The sequence below is a fragment of the Trichechus manatus genome, unplaced genomic scaffold (assembly GCF_000243295.1).
Source record: "Trichechus manatus latirostris isolate Lorelei unplaced genomic scaffold, TriManLat1.0 scaffold00244, whole genome shotgun sequence".
NCBI lineage: Eukaryota > Metazoa > Chordata > Mammalia > Sirenia > Trichechidae > Trichechus > Trichechus manatus.
The window spans coordinates 484718-498075 of record NW_004444180.1 but is presented as its reverse complement, the minus strand read 5'-3'; the positions used below and the strand labels follow the sequence as shown (position 1 = coordinate 498075).

General features: G+C 51.5%; 1 protein-coding gene across 1 annotated transcript; it reads right to left on the bottom strand.

Moving 5' to 3' along the window:
- Positions 1-2391: 2391 nt before the first annotated feature.
- Positions 2392-5676, bottom strand: PTDSS2 (phosphatidylserine synthase 2). Its single transcript, XM_023724359.1, has 8 exons — positions 5607-5676; positions 5211-5261; positions 4798-4911; positions 4484-4602; positions 3722-3836; positions 3178-3323; positions 2911-3096; positions 2392-2546 (listed from the first exon to the last, which is right to left on the bottom strand). The coding sequence occupies exons 3-8, from the start codon at positions 4903-4905 to the stop codon at positions 2393-2395; spliced, it is 828 nt and encodes a 275-aa protein (XP_023580127.1). The 5' UTR covers positions 4906-4911; positions 5211-5261; positions 5607-5676; the 3' UTR covers position 2392.
- Positions 5677-13358: the final 7682 nt, after the last annotated feature.

Genomic DNA, 13358 nt, shown 5'->3' with positions numbered 1-13358 from the left:
CCAGGCCGACTCAGTGCCTTGGGACCTTGGCTCCTGGAGGCCACCCTGCCCACAGGCTTTAACCAATTCCAGGCCAGCAGGAGGCTCCTTTTGTTAAAGGTGACCTCACCAGGGCCACATCCCCCCGCCCTGCGCTGTATGCTGCTCGTCACGAGCCAGTCATGGGCCCTGCCTGCACCTGGGCACCCAGTGGGTCTGTACACATCGCCCTGTCCCTGCCCACAGTCATCTCGGCCCTGTGGGCAGTGGGAGCCTCCCTGCTCCGGCATGCGGTCAGCTCAGCCCTGTGGGTGGTGGGAGGGCTTGCTCGGCGCTCCCGGCCCAACGTGCTTCCCACTGCCTCCTGCTGGCCCCTCCTGGAGCCCCTGTGGGTGGCAAAGAACCCTAGACCTGGCCACCCAGGCCCGTCCTGGGCATGAAGCACCCCCAACTCCCCAGGCCGGACGACTCCTGCCCAGTGAAGGCTTTCCTGGATCACTTGTGTGCCGGCAGCTGGCCAGAGTGAGCTGCCCAGCACGGGGGTGACTGGCCCGGACCCACCCCAGCAGATCCTGGGACTTGCCCTCAGTTCTCAGCGTGTGATGTCTAAGCAGTGCCCTGCGATCTTGGTTTCTAAGTACTATTTCCCCAGAAAAGGGACCAGGAGAAGGGGTGATCCGGGTCTGGGGAACCTCACTCAAAACCGAGAACTCACTTGGGCTCCCACCAGCCACACCTGGGCAACATGAACATCCACACGTACACGCGTCATAGCGACAGGTAGACCCGGCGGGAGGTGGTGCCCCACAGCAATGCCTGCTCCAGACGGGCCCCATGGTGGGGTAGGGGGTACCCCCACGAATGGCAGTCTTCGTGGGGAGCCTCTGCAAGCAGCATCTGGGCACCTGCCCTGCTTCTGCACAGCCTGCAATGGAACAGCCCCACTGGGGGGGACGTCACAGAACCCCCCCCCCCCCCCGCGCGTCCCAGAGACCCAGCGTCCTGGTGCCAAGGAGCCGGAGAGACGATCCCGCAGCCGGCGTCACAGTCGGCCACAGCCGGGACCGTGCGGTGCTGGGGCATTGAGGGGGAGGGCACCTGTGTCCACCGGTCAGCCTGACGGTCCAGGCACAGGCAGCGCGGCCAAAGGTGGTAGCACAGCAGGTCTGCTCCTGCAGCCTTTCTGTAGGTTTGTTAGCTGTTCTCCAAAATGAAAAGTTGAGGGAAACCTATAGGCACAGCACCGCGAAGCCAGGGATTGTGGCAGCAGCGGGATGAGTCGGCTCCAGACCCACTGGGCCGCACCTCAGAACTGCACTGGGGTGCCCCTGTCCAAGGGAGTGCGGGCAGGGGCCAGGTAACTAGGGGGGATGTGGGAATACCCAGTACTTTGCTCTGTGTTTGGAAGCGTCCACAGTGAAGCTTGGAAATACCAGCCCTGTGAGCTGGCTGTCCCGCAGGAACCCACCCTCCACAGCCCGGCCTCGACCACCACCACCAGCCTCTCTGGGCTCTCCCGTCCCAGCTCCTTCCTCATGGGGGTCCACGGGATGAGGGGATGACACAGCCGGCAGCGGGAGCCCGGGGCCGGGACCACAGCTTCTGGTCTGAGCAGTGACCACGGCCGGACCCCCAAGGCCCCGGGCAGCGAGGGACCCAGAGCTGGACGGTCGTTGTCACTGCTTTATTTGTTCTCTTTGCTCGTGGGGGAGCCCGACAGGGACAGGCCTCCCGTCCACCGGCCCGCACTCAGTCTGCTACATAAATGCTCCACGGGAAACGGCTCGGTGTCCCACTGGGACCTGCACGCTTCCAGGGATCTTGGGGTGTCGTAGCCACCCCACTTCCAACGGTGCAGCCAGGGGCCCGTTGGAGGTGCACTTGGGGCCTCGAGGCCGGCAGAGCCTGTGTGGAAACCCAGGGGCCTCTGTCCCCCACTGCACGGCCGCCCAGTCTCAGAGCTAACTGGGGGGCCACAGGAGTGGCGGGCCCAGGACGAGGGGAGCAGGGGGGATGTGGGTGGCTCCCACAGGACTCGCTGCCCCTCAAGCCAGCCCTGACCTCACCGGCCAGCTCACAGCCCGAGACACTGAGAGACACAGCACACACACACGTGCATACACACACACGTACCTACACACGTATATACACATGCAGGTACACACACAGAAACACACATACACACACACGTAAACACAAAGGCATGCACACGCAAACACGCACACACACAGCCGAAACCCAGGACGGGGGCCTCCCTCGCCCCACCTCTGGGAGCAGATGCTCCTGCCGGAAGACAAGGAATGTGAGACCGGAGGGCCGAGGGCCTGTCGGTGGTTCTGCGGGCCACGCGACAGGAGCGGGGCGGGTGAGGAAGATGGGTAGGGCAGTCACGGGTGCCGGCCAGGTGGCAGCGTCAGTTTGGAGCTGGCCCTCCCGCCCCCTCGGGCTCTGGCACGTCGTCCTCAGGGCCCAGCGAGTGGCCGTCTCCGTTGCCGACAGCTTTGCCCTTGTCACCCCGGCTCTCCTGCTTCTGCCGCCGGATCTCTTTATACCGCAGAGTGATGTCCCTGGGGGAGAGGGGGCGTCACGCGGCGGCAAAGGCTGCGCACCACCTGCCCCTGCCCCCTTTATACCGCAGAGTGACGTCCCTGGGGGGGAGCGTCATGTGGCAGCCAAGGCCGTGCACCGCCTGCCCCTGCACCAGCCCCAGTGCGGGTCCTGGGGACACCTGGAGTCACGAGCGCCACCAAGTGGGGAGGAATGCTTGTGGAGGTGTCAGGAAGGTGGGAAGGTCACCCGCATGCTGGTGAGAGGCTGTCCGGAGTGGGAGAGGCCAAAGGGGGCGACAATCACAGGGAGCCCCAACAGCAGCTAAAACTCCAGTCCTGGAGACGTGCTGGTGACACGCCAGGCCGCGCCTCCCTCGCTCACCGCAGGAAGAAGCGCCACACGGTCCAGGTGAGCACCAGCACGGAGCCGAGCGTCCAGCACTGAGAGATGTAGAAGGGCAGCGACAGGGTGAGTGTGTGCGGGTCGTACTTGATGACGATCAGCAGCTCTGTGGCCGTGATGGCCGTCACCAGCCAGGCCTGCTGGCCCAGCTTCTTGTGGAACCTCCTGCAGGGGTGGTGGTGGTCAGGTTCCCTGCCTGACCCACACACGAGGGCTTGCAGGGCGCGGTCCCAGCCCCCAACTCACGGGTCATCCATGAAGTCGTAGATCTCACGCATGGCCACGCCGCCCACGTTCACGAAAAAGACCAGCCGAAGGAGGACCAGGTAGTGCTCCGGGGGCATCCACAGCACGAACTTCAGGTAGAATGTGTTTAGTTCTGCCAACAGAAACTGGGGGGCAGAGGAGGGTGAGCCCCAGGCTGTCCCGTGATCAGGGCCCAGGGTGGGTTGTGGCTCGGGAATGGGGCGGGCCCGGAGGTCCAGGGGCGGGACTGAGGGGAGGGGGCGGGCCCGGAGGTCCAGGGGCGGGACTGAGGGGAGGGGGCGCGGGCCCGGAGGTCGAGGGGCGGGACTCGGGAGGGGGCGGGCCCGGAGGTCCAGGGGCGGGACTCAGGGGAGGGGGCGGGCCCGGAGGTCCAGGGGCGGGACTGAGGAGAGGGGGCGGGCCCGGAGGTCCACGGGCGGGACTCAGGGGAGGGGCAGGGCTGGAGGCCCAGGGGACAGCGCTCCGCACAGCAAAGGGTCAGTTGGGGCTCAGGGGTCCCGGCACAGCACAGGTGGGGCCTCACCACCAGGATGATGCCGCACACGGCCAGCCAGCGGCGCAGGTTGGAGGCGGGCTTCCACTCGAAGCGGACCCAGCTGTAGGGCGTGAACTGGAAGGCGATTCTCTTCATCTTGCCCCTGGAGACCGCGGGCACCCATGAACCCCGCCCTCTGGGGCAGAGCACTGCCCGGGACCCTTTTGGGTCCCCTGAGGGCAGGCACGGAGGGGCTGGCTGCCCCAGCTCAAGTCCTCCTCCTACACTTGCCGGTCTGAGCCCCCCAGACTGACCCGCGAAGCCAGCCCTCTCCTCCACCCCCTAAGCACCGGGAAGAGCCAGCCACCCATGGATGCCGGGAGAGGCCAAGCCCAGCACTCTCCACCCACGGGCTGCAGCACCGGCCCGGCCGCAGCCCAAGGCCCTTCTTGACTCTGTTTAATTCCCACTTAGACGGTAGAGCTCCCGTAACTGCCCTACAACGCACGAGCGGCGAGGGCAGACCATCCCAGGGCCCTTCAAGGAGGGCGAGTGTGGGGAACCGCGTTCGGTTCAGCCTGATGGCAGAGAACGCGGCCCCAGAAGTCCCTGCCACCAGGAGCAGTTTTTGGCAGGGTGGCCCCTGACGGGGGCCTGGGGGTCGGGGTCCCACCGTTGGCATCCCTGGGCAATGAACACAAGGACTTGCGAGGAGGGTCTGACTCTCGGCGGGAGCCAGGCCTGGGCCTTGGGCTCATCTGCAGCCCCCACACCCGGCCCCCTGAGAGTGGGGTGCCTCCTGAGACGTACTTGTAGGTGGGGATGTTCCAGAGGCCCTGCCACTTGTACGTCTTCAGAGACAGCCACTCGAGCGTCTTCATGCCGCAGTAGATGCCCAGCCCATTGCACACAAGCACGTCCATGATCCACTGGGGGGCCAGGTGAGGGGCATGGGGTTGCGGAGGCCCGAGAGCCCCTGCCGACCTGCTCTGCCCGCACATCTGGGGGCCGCAGGGAGCACACGCCTCCCCACGTTACCCTCCACCCCCCGTGTCATAGCCAGGTGCCGCACGGGTGACTACCGACTGTGACCGAACCTGTGGGACTCAGTGGGGGGCACCTACGTGGTCCCACCAGCATTCGCTGAAGTTAGGCAGCTGGTGCTCCAGGCTGTACTCGAGGAACTCGAACATCACGCTGATGATCATGCACATCCACCAGTCACGGATCATCAGGGTCTGCAGGACACACTGGGTGACCGGGGTCCCCACCCAGCCTCAGGGACCCTCTGCACACACGACAGCTCGGGACACCACGGGCCGGACGGCGGTGCCATCTGAGGGTGGCAGCTCCCACCGCAACACAGCTGTTCCCTCCCAGGGGTTCCCCCCGCCTCAGACCTTGCTGGGCACCCCAACCAGGGCATGAGATCCAGCCAGGGTGTGGCCCCCCAGGGCACAAGCTGCTGTTTCCAAGCCCGAGTGTGGGCGGCCGCCTAGCGCAAGGGTGCATTGGTCCAACGCGGTGGTCACCGTACCTTCAGGTACCAGCCGAGGAAATGCGCAGGAACAAAGCCGTCCAGCTTGTCCTGGGGGCAGCAGTGCATCTGCGTGTCTCGTGTGTCCCCCAATCCGCCCCACTCCCCACCACAGCCCTCATCCTCTATCGCCATGGGTCAGCGCCCAGGACACCCTGCAATGTGGAGGCTGCAGCCTGTGGGGGCCCTGGGGCAAGCAGGAGGGAGGATGGTGCCACCACAAGCTTCCCACACCCCATCCTGTCCAGGACATTCCAGAAACACCCGCCACTGGCAGCAGGCATTTGGAGCTTGCTAAGAACACAGTGTCCCCGTGCAGCATGGCGGACCCCCAGAAGGACGACGCACCGGGGCACTTTGCCTTCCCCAGGACAAGGGCGGCACCTGGCTTCTCACCCAGATGTTGTGGAAGGGGTCCGTCTTGTTGTTCGCGTCATAGATGAGGCAGTTTCCCCCATAGTCCCTCTCAGGCAGCGGGACCCCCAGCCTGGGGTCGATGTACTTCAGAAACTGCCGGCCGTCATGGACAGTCTGCAAAGCCAGCACAGCCCCGTCAGTGGGCCTGGCGGGCCACAGCATCGCTCCACCAGCACCCAGCTTGGCAGGGACACTGGGACGGTGAACCCTATGTCTGTGTAAAGGTCTTGTCTCAGCAGCCCCCACCCCAGGTAGGGCTGGAGTCAGTCTGGGGGTCCTAAGTCCTGGGCCCGATGGCAGGCCCGCTCCACCCATTCCTGCCCCAGACGGCACCACATCGGCCCCTGCACATGGCTCTGGGTGCTCTGAGTTCTTGGGGGGAAGGCAGACTGAGATCCCTGGAGTCACCTGCACCCCACTCTTCAAGCGCACCAGTGTGAATGTGTATTCACCAAAACAGACCACAGTCTGGTCACAGAACAAGCCTGAACACAGTGAAGTGAATTGAAATCCTAAAGGAATAAAACCTAATGGAATTAGACCATAATGGAATTAAACAAAAAATTAACAAAGAGATTTAACAGGTAAATCTCCAAATACTTGGAAATTACAAAGTACACTTCTAAATAATCCATGGATCGGTGAAGTATTTTTAAAAGAAACTTGAGAATATTTTGAACAGAACAAACCATATAACATAGCAAAATTTGAGGGCCACAGCTAAAATGGTGCTTAGAGGGAAATTTATAGCAATAAATGTGTACATTAGAAAAGAGGAAAAGCCTCCAATCAATCACGTAAGCGTACACCTGAAGAAACTGGAAAGAAAAGAGCAAACTGAACGAAGCAAGTAGAACAAAGGAAAAATAAAGCTAAGAGCTAAAATCAATGAAACTGGGGGAAAAAAATCACTCCACAAGCTCTTCCAGAAAAAAAGAACCACAGGCAGCACTTCCTAACTCATTCAATGAGGCCAGCACAACCCTAATACCCAAACCAGATAAAGACACCACAAGAAAGGAAAACTACAGACCAGTATCTCTCAGGAACATAGATGTAAAACTCTTCAACAAAACACTAACAAATCGAATCCCACAACCAAGTGGGATTTGTTTCAGGTAAGCAAGTCTAGTTCAACATTAAAAATCAAACCACGTAATCCACTACATCAACAGGCTAAAGAAGAAAAAAAACATATCCTATCAACTGATGCAGAAAGAGCATTTGACAAAATCCAACATCCATTCACGATAAAAACTCTCAGCAATCTTGAAATGCAGGAGAACTTCTTTAATAAAGATCATCTATTCACATGCAGAAGAATGACTCAGGATCCATGCCTCACACCATAGACGACAATCAATTCAAAACGCACCCAAACCAAAGCCCACTGTCATCAAGTTGATTTTGACTTATAGTGACCCTATAGGAAGGACAAAGCAGAACTGTCCCATAGTGTTCCCAAGGCTGTACATCTTTACGGAAGCAGATTGCCATACCTTTCTTCCACAGAACAGCTAGTAGGTTCGAACAGCTGACCTTTCAGTTAGCAGCTGAGAGATTTTAACCACTGCGCCACCAAGGCTCCTCAAAATGGATCAAGGACCTAAGCATGAAAACTAAAACCATAAAATCCTTAGAAGAAAATATAGGAGTGTGGTTGCAGGATTATCAGATATGGATTATCAGATATGACAGCAAAAGCAAGCACAGCAAAAGACAAAATTGATATACAGGGCCCCATAAAAATTAAATACTTTCATTCATCAAAGGACTTTAGCAAAAAAGTGAAAAGACAATTTACAGATTGGGAGAACATTTTTGGGAACCATATATCTAATAAGGGTCTAATATCCAAAATATATAAAAAACTTCTACAACTTAACAAAAAGAAAAACAACCCACCAAACCAAATCCAAATCCATTGCCGTCGAGTAGATTCCAACTCATAGCGATCCTATAGGACAGAGCGGAACTGTCCCATCGGGTTTCCAAAGCTGTAATCTTTACAGAAGCAGATTGCCACATCCTTCTCCCGTGGAGCAGCTGGTGGGTTTGAACCAGTGACCTTTTGGTTAGCAGCTGAGCACTTAACCACTGTGCCAAGGCTCCTTAAACAACCCACAACAACAAAGACAAACAACCGATCAAACATGGGCAAAGGACTTTAACAGACATTTCACTAAAGAGAATATGCCAATGGCTAACAAGCACGTGAAGACACTCCATGTCATCAGCCATTACACCAAAAGAAACCAAACCTGTTGCCTTCAAGTCGATTTCGACTCAGAGATGCAAATCAAAACTACAACAAAATACCACTATGAGAATGGCAATGATCAAAAAAACAGAAAACAACAGATGTTGGAGAGGTTGTGGAGAAACCGGAACCCTCATCCTTCGATAGTGGGAATGTAAAATGGTACAGCCACTGTGGAAAATAGTTTGGCGGTTCCTTGGAAAGTTGGACACAGAACTACTGTATGACCCGGCAATCCCAATCCTAGGTCTGTACCCAGAAGTGAAGGCGGGAATGCAAACAGAAACCTGTATACCAATGTTCAATGCAGCACTTTTCACAAAAGGTGGAAACAACTGAAATGACCATCAACAAATGAATGGGTAAGCAAAATGCGGTATGTACACACAATGGAGTATTACTCAGCCAGAAAGAGAAATGAAGTCCTGACGCATGCTATAACATGCATGAACCCTGAAAACATCATGCTGAGCAAAATTAGTTGCAAAAGGGCAAATACAGTATGATCACACTTACATGAAATACGCAAACATACAGAAAGATTATTAGTGGTTACCAGGCGCAGGAGGGAAGGGTTACCGCTTAGGCAGCATTGAGGTTATGTTGGTGGTGGAATAATTCAGAAAAGGATAGTGAGAATGGTTGCACGATTTGAAGAAGAATGTAATCAATGTCACTGAATTATACCTGTAGAAATTATTGAGATGGCGTATGTTCTGTTGTATATATTCTCAGCACGATAATAAAAAAGAACAAGAGCACCTACAGAAAGCTCACAGCTAACATCACACTTAATGGTGAGAAACTGGAAGCCTTCCTCCTAAGACCAGGAAAAAGGCAAAGATGTCGTCTCTCATCACTCCTATTCAACCCCGTACTGGATGCCTGGTTAGTCCAACAAGACAAGAAAAGGAAATCAAAGGTATAATAAGATTGAGAAGGAAAAAATAAAATTGTCTTTGTTCCCAAATGACGTAGCTGTCTTCTCAGAAAATCCCACAGAATCAACAAAAAAAATCTTGAACTAATAAGTGAGTATAGCAAGGTCACAGAATACAAGATCAGGTAATGAACAAAAGTCAACTGCTTTCCTGTAAAAACAACTGAATTTTTTTTTTTTTTTTTGAGTCACATACATGAATCATGCCCTAAAGTCTTCATGAGCTCTGAGTGGGGACTTGTCAACGGGTGACAGAACTTCCAACACCCAGCCAGCTGTGGGACTTTCTCATCTACAAGGCCGCTTCCTCCCCACCATTCAAGATTGAAAACCTCAGGGCCTCTTCATCATTTCACTATAGCTTGGTACTTCAAGAACACAGTCAAGATTTACTTGTTGGAAACATGAAGCTACTTAATCTTGACTTCACTTTCCCCTTCCTATCTAGGTGACTAATTAGGAACTCAACAGATGGCCATGATGCCTTGTCACAACTGTAGTCAAGACCTCTTTACTCACTAGTAAGGGAGCAAGATTTCCCTCTAAGACTTGTTGCAGATTCCCACTGATAAATTCCTGAACAACTGAACATTGAGATTAAAAAACAAATACCATTGAGAGTAGCATGCCAAAAAAATGAAATACTTAGGTATAAATCTAACAAAATATATACAGGATCTACATGTGGAAAACTAACAAAACTCTGGTGAAAGAAATCAAAGAAGATCTAAATGAATGGAGAGATAGTCCATGTTCAAGTATTGGAAGATGCAATATTGTTAAAATGTCAATTCTTCCCAACTTGATCCACAGACTAACACAATCAAATCAGAACCCTGGCAAGCCGTTTTACAGGCAAACTGATTCTAAAGTCTATATGGAAAGGCAAAGCACCCAGAACAGCCAACACGGTACTGAGGAAGTACAAAGTTGGAGGACTTATAAGCTCAATATCAAGACTTATCATAAAGCTACTATAAAGACAGGGTGGTACTGGTGAAAGAATAGACACAGAACAATGGAACGGCATAGAGAGCCCAGACGTGATCCAGCCAAATGTGGTCAATTGATCTTTGACAAAAGGGTAATGGCAACTCACCAGAGGGAGGAAAGTCTTTTCAACCAAAGGTGGTGAAATAATTCGATGTCCACATGTAAAAAATGAACCTAGACACGGACCTTATGACTTACACAAAAATTAACTCAAAATGGATCACTGACCTAATGTAAAATGCAGATTATAGAACATCTGGAAAACACAGAAAAAAAATTCAACGATCTTAGGTTTGGTGACGAGTTTTAAAATACAATACCAAAAGCATGAACCATGAAAGAAAGAAATTGGTAAGCTGAAGTTCATTGAAATGAAAAACTTCTGCTCTGTGAATAACACAGCTAAGAGAATGAAAAGTCAAGCCACAGACTGGGAGAAAATATTTGTAAAATACATATCTGATAAAGAACTTGTATCCAAGATATACAAAGGGCTCCTAAAACTCAAAAACAAAAAAACAAACAACCTGATTACAAATTGAACAAAAGATCTGAACAGACACCTCACCAAAGACAGACAATGGCAAATAAGCACGTAACAAGATGCTCAACATTATATATCATTACGGAATTGCAAACTGAAACAAAAATGAACTCACACTGCACGCCTATTATGTAATTAGGTGTCGTCGAGAATGGCTATGAGAACGGCTACAATCCAAAACACTGACAACGCCAAACGCTGACAAGGATGAGGAGCAACAGGAACTCTCACACATTGCTGGTGGGAACACAAAATGGTACAGCCACTTGGGAAGGTGTGTGGCAGTCTCTTCCAAGCTAAACTTGGTCTTACCATTTGATCCAGCAATTGTGCTCTTACCCAACTGATTGGAAAACATATGTCTGCACAAACACCTGCATACGAATGATTACAGCAGCTTTACTCATATTTTCCAGAAGAGTGTAAGCAATCCAGAGGTCCTTGAGTAGACGAATGGATAAACTTTGATATATTCATACAACGGAATATTAATCAGCAATAAAAAGAAATGAGCTATCAAGCCACAAAGAGACCTGGAGGAACCTTAAGTGCATATTGCCAGGTGCAACAAGGCAGTCTGAAAAAGCTACATACTGTGTGATTCCAACTATATGACATTTTAGAAAAGGCAAAATTAGAGAGACAGTGAACAGATTAGTGGTTGCCAGGGGCTCGGGGAAGGGGAAAGGGAAGGAACGATCAAGTGGAGCGCAGGGAATTTTTAGGGCAGTAAAACTATTCTGCGTGACACTGAAATGATGGATACACGACGTTATACATTTGTCAAAACCCACAGAACTTTACGGCAAAAAGCGCGAACCTTACTGTACACACACTTTAAAAACATCATTTAGGGGGTTGGGGGATCCCAGGAAGGAAGAAGAATGTGACAAGAGACTCTAATTGTAATGCAAATACATGACACAACCTCAGTGAAGGGGTAGGGGAGGAAGGTGCTGATCTAAGAAACTTTGGAAAGGAGCGGCATCTGTAAGAATTAAGGCAAAAGGAATTGTATATAAGGACTGTATTCTAGTTGATAAGGTTGTTTACCACGGAGGTATGGGCTAATAATTCTTTTACTGCTATCCGTGCGTGCTCGGATTGAACGATTAAATAAATGGAGGGTGGACAGTGGTTTCTCACTGTTGTGTGGGAGTTTACAGATAAGCAAGAGGAGGAGGCTAGAATGATCCATGGGGTGGTACTCTGTGTGAAATATCAGTATGAACTGTTGTTTAGCTTAATATAGATGCAGATGGTTACATATGAAAATATTTAGAGATAGACAGATATGTGTATATAGAAGAAGTATAGCCAGAATGCTCCTTAGAAGCGAGGATGGTGAGACTTCATCTCACATACTTTGGACATGTTATTAGAAGGGACCAGTCCCTGCAGAAGGACATCATGCTTGGTAGAGTTGAAGGTCTGGGAAAGAGAGGAAGATTCTCAACGAGAGGGACTGACACAGTGGCTGCAACGATGGGCTCAAGCACAGCAATGATTGTGAGGGTGATGCAGGACCGGGCAGTGTCTCATTCTGTTGTATGTAGGGTCAGTATGCGTCGGAACCAACTTGATGGCACCTAACAACAACAACAAGGATTCACTTACATTTCCTTGCTGTCTGCTGAGAGGACCCAGAAGCGTGACACCCCAGTAGCACCCAGTGCCTAGATCTTGGTCTGTATACTGTTCTCCAGTAAAGGAACCAGGGCTCCTTAGAGACATGTCTGTGTCAGGGGCTGGGGGAGGAAATGCACAAGATGAGCTTGGAACTTTGTGTGCTGCCTGAAAGTAAGGACGGGCTCAAAAAATAAAAGGATGAGATGCGTCAGAGGGACACAGAAGCTGAGTGAAAGAACACCCAATGTCCAAAGCTGGAAATAAAACATAAGTAATGTTGTACTGGGTCATAATCCAAAGTATAAAATAAATATTCCTGAGATCACACTGATATAAATAAACTAGAATAGCTAAAACAATTTTGAAAAAGAAGAATAAGTCTGGGGGAATCTGCTGCAAAAGACCTTTTTAAAGTGTTGGAAAGCAAAGATGTTACCTTGAAGACTAGGGTGCACCTGACCCAAGCCATGATGTTTTCAATCGCCTCATATGCATGTGAAAGCTGGATGATGAGTAAGAAGTCTGAAGAAGAAGTGATGCCTTTGAATTGTAGTGCTGGCAAAGAATACTGAATATACCATGGACTGCTAAAAGAATGAACAAATCTGTCTTGGAAGAAGTACAACCAGAATGCTCCTTAGAAGCGAGGACGGCGAGACTACGTCTCACATACTTTGGACGTGTTATCAGGAAGGATCAGTCCCTGGAGAGACACATCATGCTTGGTAAAGTAGAGGGTCAGCGAAAAAGAGGAAGACCCTCAACGAGATGGACTGACACTGGCTGCAACAATGGGCTCAAGCTTAACAATGATTGTGAGGATGGCGCAGGACCGGGCAGTGTTTGATTTCCAACGAAGGTACAAAAGCAGTTTACTGGAGACAGTCTTCTCAACAAATAGTGCTGGGACAAGTGGACATCCCAATGCAAAAGAACAAACCTTGACCTAAAGCTGAACTTACCCCAAAATAAACACGTAACATGGGAAGCCTTGTGTGGAACTGTTCTGCATCTTGCCTGTGGTGGTGGTTACACCAATCTACACACGACACAAGTGCACAGAAACACACACACAACACACACACACACACACACGAGTGAATGTAAAACTCTGTGAAATCTGAAATCTGTGGATTGTAGCAATGTCGGTTTCCTGGATTTGACACTGGACTACAGTCGCGTAAGATGTAACCATTTGGGGAAACCAGGCGAAAGGTACACAGAACCTCCCTGTACAATTTTCTGCAAATTCTTGAGTATTCATCATTATTTCAAAACAAAATATTTTAAAAAATAAACTCAATATGGATAGTCTAAATGTAAAACATAAAACTATAAAGCCATTAGAAAACACGGAAAATGTTA